Source organism: Bufo gargarizans, chromosome 2 (assembly GCF_014858855.1).
Source record: "Bufo gargarizans isolate SCDJY-AF-19 chromosome 2, ASM1485885v1, whole genome shotgun sequence".
In the NCBI taxonomy this organism is placed as follows: Eukaryota; Metazoa; Chordata; class Amphibia; order Anura; family Bufonidae; genus Bufo; species Bufo gargarizans.
Genome location: NC_058081.1, coordinates 570,702,323 through 570,714,475, shown reverse-complemented (window position 1 = coordinate 570,714,475; position 12,153 = coordinate 570,702,323). Strand labels below are relative to the sequence as shown.

The 12,153-nt window shown below is 43.6% G+C and overlaps 1 protein-coding gene across 1 annotated transcript in view; it reads right to left on the bottom strand.

The window, feature by feature from the left end:
• BRSK1 (BR serine/threonine kinase 1) overlaps positions 1–12,153 on the bottom strand; it is a 343,661-nt gene that overhangs the window by 168,540 nt on the left and 162,968 nt on the right. Inside the window, exon 3 of the mRNA XM_044278206.1 lies at positions 1,641–1,726. Within this exon, the coding sequence (XP_044134141.1) occupies positions 1,641–1,726 (86 nt within the window). The remainder of the gene's footprint in view (positions 1–1,640; positions 1,727–12,153) is intronic.

The following is a 12,153-nucleotide window of genomic DNA, read 5'->3' as shown; positions in this document are numbered from 1 at the left end:
AATGCATCACTGTTGGCTTTCTAACATTTCACAGAGGTTAATAAATCAGCTACCCACATAAGCAATTCCACACCACACATTAATCCTGAACTGTACAACGCCCATGCCCACAGTGCCAACGTGAACATATCACATAAGGAGAATATAAATATTGGTAAAGAACATCTTATAAGATAAAAATACCATCATCTTTGAGTTGTCCACCTCTGCCAGTTTGTTACATTGATATTCTTACTGACAACTAATATGGCCACTATAATGGTGTCTATAGTGGTTGTCAAACAGTTTTCTTGGACTCCAAAATGGAAAATCTGCCGAGTTATACATTGATCTGGGTTGGGTTTTAAACACATGGTATTTATTCCTGTGGGAGCTGTAAGTGACCATATTGGTTGTTGTGATCCACCCAGCTTTCTCAGAAACAGGCATGAATCAACTACTTAGGCCTCTTTCACACTACAGTATGTTGAATTCAGTGTTTTGCGTTCCGTTTTTCACGGATCCGTTGTTCCGTTTTTTGCTTCCGTTGTGGTTCCGTTTCCGTTCCGTTGTTCCGTTCCGTTTTTCCGTATGGCAAATACAGTATACAGTAATTTCATATTAAAAATTGGGCTGGGCATAACATTTTCAATAGATGGTTCCGCAAAAAACGGAACGGATACGGAAGACATACGGATGCATTTCCGTATGTGTTCCGCTTTTTTTGCGGACCCATTGACTTGAATGGAGCCACGGACTGTGATTTGCAGCCAAATATAGGACATGTTCTATCTTTTCAACGGAACGGAAAAACGGAAATACGGAAACGGAATGCATACGGAACACATTCCGTTTTTTTGCGGAACCATTGAAATGAATGGTTCCGTATACGGACCGTATACGGAACGCAAAAAACGGACCGTATACGGAACGCAAAAAACTGTAGTGTGAAAGAGGCCTTAACCTGCAGTAAGGGGACAATCCAAGGATTCATTTTAAGGCCTCATGCACACGACCGTTGTTTGGGTACGCATCCGAGCCACAGTATTTGCTTCAATGGGGCCGCAACAGTCCGTGTGCTGTCCGAATCAGTTGCTTCGTTCCGTGGTCCACAAAAAAAATATAACCTGTCCTATTCTTGTCCGTTTTGTGGACAAGAATAGGTAGCTTATATTAATGGCTGTCCGCGCCGTTCCGCAAATTGCATAACGCACACAGACGCCATCCGTGTTTTGCGGATCCGCAATTTGCAGACCGCAATTCACACAACGGTCTTGTGCATGAGGCCTAATCAGAACAATTAATCATCTGGATTCTCTTCTTATGCCCCATTGCCCTTTTTCTACAGTAGGTGATCAACATAATAGGAGATGTTGAGCCAGCAGCAATTCTGGCAAACGAGTTTGCTCAAAAAGCTCCTCTGAATATTTCATGTAAGCCGTACAAAAGAAGAACAAGCAGTTATCATATGTCTTTGTAAACCAGCAAAGCATTAAAAGCAAGATGCATGTGATTTACATAACATCCAGATTACTAAAGCAGTGCTCAGAAGAAGAGGCTGCCTAAAGCAGAGACAATGCATGCGCTTCTCATGCCAAGGAATACAGATGCCCATAGCTCCGCAGGCTGGTGGAAGCAAGGGAATGTCTGTAAATACCTACAAATATTTCTTATTCTCATAGACATCATGCAGCTTGAGAACGTGGGGATGTTCAATCAGCTTCAGGATTGCAATCTCTCTTTCCACCTGCAGAAAGGGGATGAAAGCACAGAGGTTAATATCAGAGGATAAGATAAAATGAAATACAGACGTAGCAGAGCTGATCTTATCATTGCGTTTTTTGAGGCCGCATTGCTTATGCACTTTTTTTGGACTCACTTTGTCTTTGCCTCCTTCACATTTAAAGGGCTTGTCTAACTTCAGCACATGGCAATAATCACATAGAGAAAGTAAATACACGGCACTTCCTAATGTATTGTGATTGTCCATATTGCCTCCTTTGCTGGCTTGGTTAATTTTTTCATCACATTATACACTGTTCGTTTTCAGGGGTAACAGCCACTTATGAGGCTTATATATGAGGTGGCCGGGACGGGATCTGCTGCGCATACATGTTTTCCTATAGTTTGCAAGAATGTCCACCGCTGCTGGATTTTAGGGTGGTCGCAACCCCTGGAAACGAGCAGTGTATAATGTGATGGGAAAATGAATCCAGACAGCAAAGGAGACAATATGGACAATAATAATACATTAGTAAGTGCCTTGCATTAACTTTTTCTACATGATAAATGTCACTTGCTGAAGTGGGACTATCCCTTTAATTATGAAATACAGGATCAAATACCAACAAGCAATATATTTGTTTATAAATTTTTTGTTTTAATTCTGTATTGTATCTTGAATTGTCCATTTTTCAACCATGTTTTTGTTCAGTTTTGTTGCCTAAAACAATTTTTTCTGTTTTCTTAAAGAGGACCTTTCATCAGAATTAAACTTCTAAAGTAACTATACAGGCATGTAGAGCGGTGCCCAGGGACCCCCCTGCACTTACTGTTATACCTGGGCGCCGCTCCGTTCTCCCGTAATTGCCTCCGGTATCTTCATAGTTAGGCTCCACCCAGGGGAACCTGCCGGCGCCTCCTTCTCCCATGCTGCAGCGCTGGCCAATCACAGCGCTCAGCTCATAGCCTGAGAGAGAGCTGAGCGCTGTGATTGGCCAGCGCTGCAGCATGGGAGAAGGAGGCGCCGGCAGGTTCCCCTGGGTGGAGCCTAACTGTAAAGATACCGGAGGCAATTACCGGAGAACGGAGCGGCGCCCAGGTATACCAGTAAGTGCAGGGGGGTCCCTGGGCGCCGCTCTACATGCCTGTATAGTTACTTTAGAAGTTTAATTCTGATGAAAGGTCCTCTTTAATGTTGCTAAGATATGAATGATAAAAATGGATCAAACACGCACGTGTTTTTAAATTTGACCCATAGACTTCCATGGGGCTACCATTATGGATGCATTGGAACATACTGCGTTTGGAAAAAAATGGCATGCACATAACGGTCCATTCAGACATCTGTAATTGTTTTGAGGTCCTCAAATTGCGGATCCGCAAAACACGAATACCAGCTGTGTGCAGGGGCGTAACTACCATAGTGAACAGGCAGTGGAAAAATGGCCCAAGGGTCATTGAAAAGGGTTTAGGCAGAAACCCTTCTATCCTGTGTGGGGGGGCTGGTTTGATCCTTGCTTTGGGGCCCTTACTTCTCTATGTACATCACTGGTTTTGTGCGTTCCACATTTTGCGGACCGTACATTGCCGGCCCTATGATAGAAATGCCATGCGCTTGTGCTGTCCGCATCTTTTGCGGTGCCATTGAAATGATGCGGAGCATGTGAATGGACCCTAATACAGTCTCATGTATACGGCTATGTTGTACAAACTATGTCTTATGCTGTCCACAGTCTGCCATATACCCATACTGTATCTCCGTGTGCCTCCTATTTTATCTAGAATAAAACAGGAAGGCATAATCCAAGCACTGCATGCTGTATATGAGGAAATAACATGATGCCTCAAGGAGGCACCACACAGCAGCACGTTGAGTGCCTATGGGTCTGTGTATGTGGCAATTCCATCTTCATAGACTATGGAGAATGTATATTAGCACTAACTAACTTGAGAACGCCACATTCTCTAAGCACAGTGATTTTCTGGCTTTTTTTCCATAGTTAACTTCCCCCCAAAAAAATATGTAAAAGATGTATCAAATTGGCAGCACATTAAAAATGGCACCAAAATGTGTGAAAGAGCCCTTTGGTTGGTTTTAAACAAATGAAATATGGGCAAAGTTTTGGGTGGTATCAATCATGTTTTAGGCCATTAGTTGCTTCCCCGGACATAGTGCTGAAAGGGCGTCTTTTATTTCACAGCTTAGCTATAACCGGGCAGAATACTTAAAGGCTATGTACATCTTTGGGGGCAATTTTTTTTTATCATTGCATTATACTTATTTTGAGCAAAAAATTATTTTTTTAATGGGTCTTTATTAACAATATGGAATCCTTTTTTCTGTACAGATCTGACATGCTCTACTAGCTGCCTGTGGATTTGTTGTCCTTTCCATCATCTGAGGAGCAGACAGACTTCTTATCTCTGCTCTCTGACATCATAAACACACATTAAAGCTCAATCCTTAGGCCCCTTTCACACGGGGCAAGTTTTCCGCGCGGGTGCAATGCGTGAGGTGAACGCATTGCACCCGCACTGAATTTAGACCCATTCACTTCAATGGGGCTGTGCAGATGAGCGGTGATTTTCACGCATCACTTGTGCGTTGCGTGAAAAACGCAGCATGTTCTATATTCTGCGTTTTTCACGCAACGCAGGCCCTATAGAAATAAATGGGGCTGCGTAAAAATCGCATGCATCCGCAAGCAAGTGCGGATGCGGTGAGATTTTCACGCATGGTTGCTAGGAGATGATAAGGATGAGCAACCCCGGATCCCATTAAAGTCTATTCAATGTAATATTTTCCCTTATAACATGGTTATAAAGGGAAAATAATAGCATTCTTAATACAGAATGCTTAGTAAAATGTGCCTTGAGGGGTTAAAAAAATTAAAAAAATGTACTCACCTCATCCACTTGATTGCGCAGCAGACATCATCTTCTTTCTTCTTCTTTCAGGACCTGCAAAAGGACATAGAAGATCCTTCAGCAGGACCTGCGTTTACGTCATCAAAGGTCCTTTTGCAGGTCCTGAAAGAAGAAGAAAAAAGACTATGCCAGCTGTGCGATTAAGTGGATGAGGTAAATTATGTTTTTATTATTTTTTAACCCTCAATTGACATTGGACTTTGCATTCTGTATTCAGAATGCTATTATTTTCCCTTATAACCATGTTATAATGGAAAATAATAAAATCTACAGAACACCGAACCCAAACACGAACTTCAAAGAAGAAGTCCGGGTTCAGGTCTGGGTACCACATTCAGTTTTTTCTCACGCGCATGCAAAATGCATTGCACTTGCGCAGAAAAAAAACTGAACATCGGAACGCAATGGCAGACAAAACTGACTGCCATTGCGTGCCTACTCGCACGGGGTTTCCCGCAATGCACCCTGAACGCATTCCGGCCCTCACCCGCGACGCCTGTGTGAAGGGGCCTTATCTTACTGCAAAAAATGTGGATTAAATAAGTGTTTGTGACCTCACAGTAGTTTAGAAATAAGGGTAATTAGATAACCAGCACAAAGTGAAAGTGAAAGTACCAGTCACACAGCTAAGCCTCATTCACACGTCAGCTGAATCACGTCACGTCTCCACGGACAGCACACGTCCCCATTCATTTTAATGTGTGTATTCAGACATCAGTGTTTTAGCACTGTCCGTGGGTCCGTGTTTTCAGCGCGGATGCGTGCTCTATTTTGTCCGTGTTCACGGATCCATCACTTACATTATAGACACTGGGTCCGTGAAAACCACTGATGCAACACGGATGCCATCCGTGTTGCATCCATTTTTTACGGGTCATTAAGAAGAGATGCTTTGAAAATAATTTTTCAGCTGTTCAGTGTCAGTGAAACACAGATGCAACACGGACAGCAAAAAACTGACCCACGGACCCAACACGGATCTGTCACGGGAGAAAACACAGATTGAACACGGTCTGTGTTACCACTGATCCAAAACTAACATGGACGTCTGCATGAGGCATTAGGCCTCTTGCACACGACCGTGGTGTGGTTCCGCATCCGTGTGCAGACCCATTCACTTCAATGGGGCCGCAAACGATGCGGACACCACTCGTGTGCTGTCCGCATCTGCTGCTCCGTTCCGTGGCCCGGTAAAATTATAGATCATGTCCTATTCTTGTCCGTTTTGCAGACAAGAATAGACATTTCTATAATGGGACGTCTGTTCCCAGAAGGCACACGGGCAGCATCCGTGTTTTGCGGATCCGCAATTTGCAGACCGCAAACACGGCATGTTCATGTGCAAGAGGCCTTAGAAAAACAGTTAACCCTTTGTGACTGAACAGCTCAATATTTTTAATAAAGGCCAATTGAAAATATGATTTTTAGCCAAAAATAAGTTAAATGCAATCATAAAAAAAAAAAGATTGACTCCAAAGGTGTACATAGCCTTTAAATGTTACTTCTCCTTTTTACAGCTGAGCTTGAATCTAAGGCCCCTTTCACACAAGCGTGACGGATTAGGTCTGGATGCATTCTTTGAAACTCGCACCATTTTGCAAGCAAGTTCAGTCAGTTTTGTCTGTGATTGTGTTCAGTTGTTAATTTTTTTCCGCACGAGTGCAATGCGTTTTAATGCGTTTTTCACGCGCGTGATAAAAAATGGAAGGTTTACAAACAACATCTCTTAGCAACCATCAGTAAAAAACGCATCGCATCTACACTTGCTTGCGGATGCAATGCGTTTTTCACGCAGCCCCATTCACTTCTATGGGGCAGGGCTGTGTGAAAAACACAGAATATAGAGCATGCTGCGATTTTCACGCAATGGAGAAGTGATGTGTGAAAAACACCGCTCATGTACACAGACCCATTGAAATGAATGGGTCAGGATTCGGTGCGGGTGCTATGCGTTCACGTCACTCATTGCACCCGCGGTGTGAAAGGGGCCTAAATCAAGTGGAGAACAGACTCTTCCTAATATGAGCACTTCTGCTGAAGACTGAATAGTACAGAGAATCTGCCTGCATCTGATATACATGGAGTGATAGTCTGGCATATATAACGTGACTTCCCCTGGAGGGAAATGATCTAAGCGGGTATTGATAGTGCGAGATGTTACATACATATGACCTTATTTAAAAGAACTACTGTCTGCGGTGACATGCAAATCATACCACCCTAGCCCATGTTCTCAACTGCACACAGGCATGGCATAGCCTTGCAGGAGGTTGACCACTATCGGAGCACCATAGCAAAATAAACATGCCTCCTTTACTGATGCTGCCTAAAGGGGTATTCCAACCTAAAGCAGTATCACCTATCCACTGGACAGGTGATCAATATTAGAGTCATACAATATTAACCCCTTCTACCCCGGGCCAGTTTTCCCTTTCCTGACCAGACCATTTTTTGCAAATCTGACATGTGTCACTTTATGTGGTGATAACTTTAAAACACTTTTACTTATCCAGGCCATTCTGAGATAGTTTTCTTGTCACATATCGTACTTCATGACACTGGTAAAAATGAGTCATCTTAATTTATTTAAAAAAATACCAAATTTACAAAAAATTTCAATTTCTCTACTTTTATAATAGATAGTAATACCTCCAAAAATAGTAATTATTTGACATTCCCCATATGTCTACTTTATGTCTGGATCATTTTGAAAATTACATTTTATTTTTTTAGGACGTTAGAAGGCTTACAGTACTTTTACACTAGCGTTATTCCTTTTCCGGTATTGAGTTCCGTCCTAGGGGCTCAATACCGGAAAAGAACTGATCAGTTTTATCCTAATGCATTCTGAATGGAGAGTAATCCGTTCAGGATGCATCGGGATGTCTTCTGTTCAGTCTTTTTTCCTTTTCAGGATGGAGACAATACCGCAGCATACTGCGGTTTTATCTCAGTCCAAAATTCCAGAACACTTGCCAGAATGATCCAGCATTTTTTCCCATTGAAATGCATTAATGCATGCTTAGACCGCAAAAAATGTGAAAAAAAATAAATGCCAGGATCCTGATCCGTCTGACAAATGCCATCAGTTTGCATACGTTTTGACGGATCCGGCAGGCAGTTCCGGAGATTGAACTGCCTGCCGGAATCCTCTGCCACAAGTGTGAAAGTACCCTTAGGCTGGGTTCACACGGACGAGATTTCTGCGCGGGTGTAATGCATGAGGTGAACGCATTGCACCCGCACTAAATCCGGACCCATTTACTTCTATGGGGCTGTGCACATGAGCGGTGATTTTCACGCATCACTTGTGCGTTTCGTGAAAATTGCACCATGCTCTATATTGTGTGTTTATCACACAACGCAGGCCCCATAGACAGCCCCTTTAACACGGGCGAGTTTTCTGCGCGGGTGCAATGTGTAAGGTGAACGCATTGCACCCGCACTGAATCCCATTCAATTCTATGGGGCTGTGCACATGAGCGATGATTTTCGCTCATCACTTGTGCGTTGCGTGAAAATCACAGCATGCTCTATTTTGTGCGTTTTTCATGCAACGCAGTCCCCATAGAAGTGAATTGGGCTGCGTGAAAATCACAAGCATCCGAAAACAAGTGCGGATGCTGTGCTATTTTTACGCACGGTTGCTAGGAGGTGATCGGGATGGGGACCCGATCATTATTATTTTCCCTTATAACATGGTTATAAGGGAAAATAATAGCATTCTTAATACAGAATGCATAGTACAATAGGGCTGGAGGGGTTAAAAAATAATAATAATTTAACTCTTGCTGTGCACAGGAAAAGGACCTGTGGTGACCTCACTGCGCTCATCACATGGTCCGTCTTGCTGTGCACAGGAAAAGGGCCTGTGGTGACGTCACTGCGCTCATCACATGGTCCGTCACATGATCCATCACCATGGAGATGGATCATGTGATGGATCATCTGATAAGCGCAGTGACGTCACCACAGGTCCTTTACCCAGGTCCTGAAGAAAGAAGACAGAAGAGAAGCCGGGCTGCGCGAACATGTGGATTAAGGTGAGTTAAAAAAAATATATTATTTTTTTTAACCCCTCCAGCCCTATTGTACTAGGCATTCTGTATTAAGAATGCTATTATTTTCCCTTATAACCATGTTATAATGGAAAATAATACAATCTACACAACCCCGATCCGAAACCCGAAGCATGGTTGCTAAGATGACAGTCTATTCGCTGTATTATTTTCCCTTATAACATGGTTATAAGGGAAATTAATAGCATTCTTTAATACAGAATGCTTAGTAGAAGGTCAGTTGAGGGTTAAAAAATAAAAAAAATTAACTCACCTCCTCCTCTTGATCACGTAGTTGCCGATCTCTTCTTACTTCTTTAATCATGAGCTGCCGGCTAAAGGAGTCGGACCTGTGGTGATGTCACATCACATGGTCCAATCACATGGCCCATCGCCGTGGTGATGGACCATGTGATTGGACCATGTGATGAGCTCAATGACATCACCACAGGTCCTTTGACAGGTCCTGAAGAAAGAACAGGAGACCGGCAGCTACGCGATTAATTGGAGGAGGTGAGTTAATTTTTATTTTATTTTTTAACCTCAATTGACCTTATACTAAGCATTTTGTATTAAAGAATGCTATTATTTTCCCTTATAATCATGTTATAAGGGAAAATAATTACATCTACACAACCTTGAACTCAAACCTGAACTTCAGTGAAGAAGTTCGGGTCTGGGTACCACATTCAGTTTTTTATCACACGCGTGCAAAACACATTGCACCCGCGCAATAAAAACTGAACAACGGAACACAATCGCAGTCAAAACTGACTGCAATTGCGTACCGACTCGCGCGGGTTTGCCGCAATGCACCCGGGACGCATCCGGAGCCAAAACGTGACGCCCATGTGAAGTTTAGAAGCAGATTTTAGAAGCAAATTTTTTCAGGACCAGTTCAGTTATGAAGTCACTTTCTGGGGCTTCTAGAAACCACCCATAAATCACCCCATTTTAGAAACTACACCCCTCAAGTTATTCAAAACAGATTTTACAAACTTTGTTAACCCTTTATGTGCCCCACGAGAATTAAAGGAAAATGGGAATTAAATTTTCAAAATTCCACTTTTTTTTAGCAGATTTAAATTTTTTTCTTTAACACATCAAGGGTTACCAGCCAAAAAAAACTCAAAATATATTACCCTGAATCTGGAGTTTACAGAAACACCCCATGTGTGCTCAAAAACTGATGTATGGGCACACAGCAGGCTTCAGAGTGGATTTTGGAGAGCGGATTTAGCTGGAATGGTAATTCGGAGCTATGACGCATATGAAGACACCCTGAGGTGGCCCTACAGTGGAAACCCCCAAAAAGTGACCCCATTCCGGAAACTATACCCCTCAAGGAATATTTCAAGGTGTGTAGTGAGCACTTTGACTAATCGGCCATTTCACAGAATTAGGCCTCATGCACACAACCGTTGTGTGCATCCGCGGTCTTTGTTCCGTTTTCCGTTTTTTTCCGCTGACCCATTGACTTTCAATGGGTCTGTGGAAAAATCAGAAAATGCACCGTTTGGAATCCACGTCCGTGATCTGTGTTTCCAGTCCGTGAAAAAAATAAGACCTGTCCTATTTTTTTCACGGACAACGGTTCACGGACCCAATCAAGTCAATGGGTCCATGAAAAATCATGGCTGCACACAAGATTGTCATCCGCGTCCGTGATCCCTGTCCGTGATCCGTATCCGTTTTTTCCTATCATTTCAAAGGCAAACTTGACTTAGATTATTTTTTTCATTTTTCATGTCCGTGGATCCTCAAAAAATCAAGGAAGACCCACGGAAGAAAAAACGGACACGGATCACGGAACAAGCTTGGTGTCAAAAAGTGAATGGGCCAGTCCGATAGTCTTAATACCCAAGCCGGATGGGATGTTACGAATCTGTAACGACTTGCGCAAACTAAATGAGGTGTCCAAGCTTGACGCATATCCCGTGCCCCGAGTAGATGAGCTTATTGAGAATTTAGGCCAAGCCCGGTATCTTTCTGTTTTGGACCTCAAAGAGTACTGGCTGGTACCCTTGACAGAGGCTGCCAAGGAGAAAATGGCTTTTATCACACCAGAAGGGCTGTATCAGTACAAGGTATTACCCTTTGGTCTACATGGCGCTCCCGCCACGTTTCAAAGGCTAATGGACATTGTACTCCGTCCACATCATCGGTACGCTTAGGCGTACCTGGATGATATCGTTATCCACAGTACCGACTGGGAAAGTCACCTACCTAAAGTACTGGCTGTAGTGGACTCCCTTAGGGAGGCTGGCTTAACCGCTAACCCAAAAAAGTGTGCGATAGGGTTAGAAGAGACCAAGTACCTAGAGTATGTAATTGGGCACGGAGTTATCAAACCTCAGGTGAACAAAATTGAGGCAATTCGGAATTGGCCCCGACCTGTCACTACTCGGCAAGTACAGTCGTTCCTGGGAATGGTGGGCTACTATATGAGGTTTGTCCCCCACTTTGCCACAATGGCCACACCATTGACAGGCCTTTTGAAGGGACACAAGTCAGTGACGGTCCACTGGAATGAGCAGGCGGAAAAGGCTTTCTCCACTTTGAAGTCGTCCCTGTGTGGGTCCCCGGTTTTGGTGACGCCCAACTTCAAAAGGGACCGATGCCTCCGAGGTGGGTCTCGGTGCTGTACTGTCTCAGGAGGTAAACAGAAAGGAGCATCCCATTGTCTTCCTCAGCCTGAAGCTTACCCCAGCCGAGACCAGGTATAGTGGAGAGAGAGTGCCTGGCTATCAAGTGGGCACTCAAGTCTCTGCGCTATTATTTGTTGGGGAGGAAGTTTTGTCTGGTGACCTACCACTCTCCTCTCAAATTGCAGTCTAACACTCCAGCTGTTTAGTATGGCTGTAAAGCTGATCCGGGACGGCTCTTACTGGGAGTAGCCAAAGTGCTGGGTGGGTGGCTACTCCCCACATTCCAGGCCGGGTCTTGGCAGGCTTATAAAAGCAGTCAGCACTATCAGGTGGTGTGGATTTTCCTCCATCTGACAGTGAAGCTGTGGAGTCCTCTAGGCTGAAGACTGCAAACAGGCGTGCAGACCGCCTGGAAGCCTGCCAGAGAACTATTCTGTGGCTGAGCATTCAGCCAGGTGTGAACCGACACTTAAGATTCCAGGTGAACATTATTTTGTTGTTGCTGTGTGTGAACAAGCACCAAGACTGTTATGTTTTGCTGAGTGTGAACAAAACACTGTTGTTTGATTTACAACCTGGTTCCTTGCCTCTATACTGCGTCGGCTAACCTGTCTACCAGAGCAAATCCCCACAACACACATATATATATATATTCACATATATACTGACATCAAATATATATATATATATATATATATACACACACACACACACACACACACACATATATACCTACATAAAAAGACACAATATACACATTTACAATCCGGATGGGGATCCGTCTAAGAAATGCATTGAAACACCGGATCCGTCTCTCT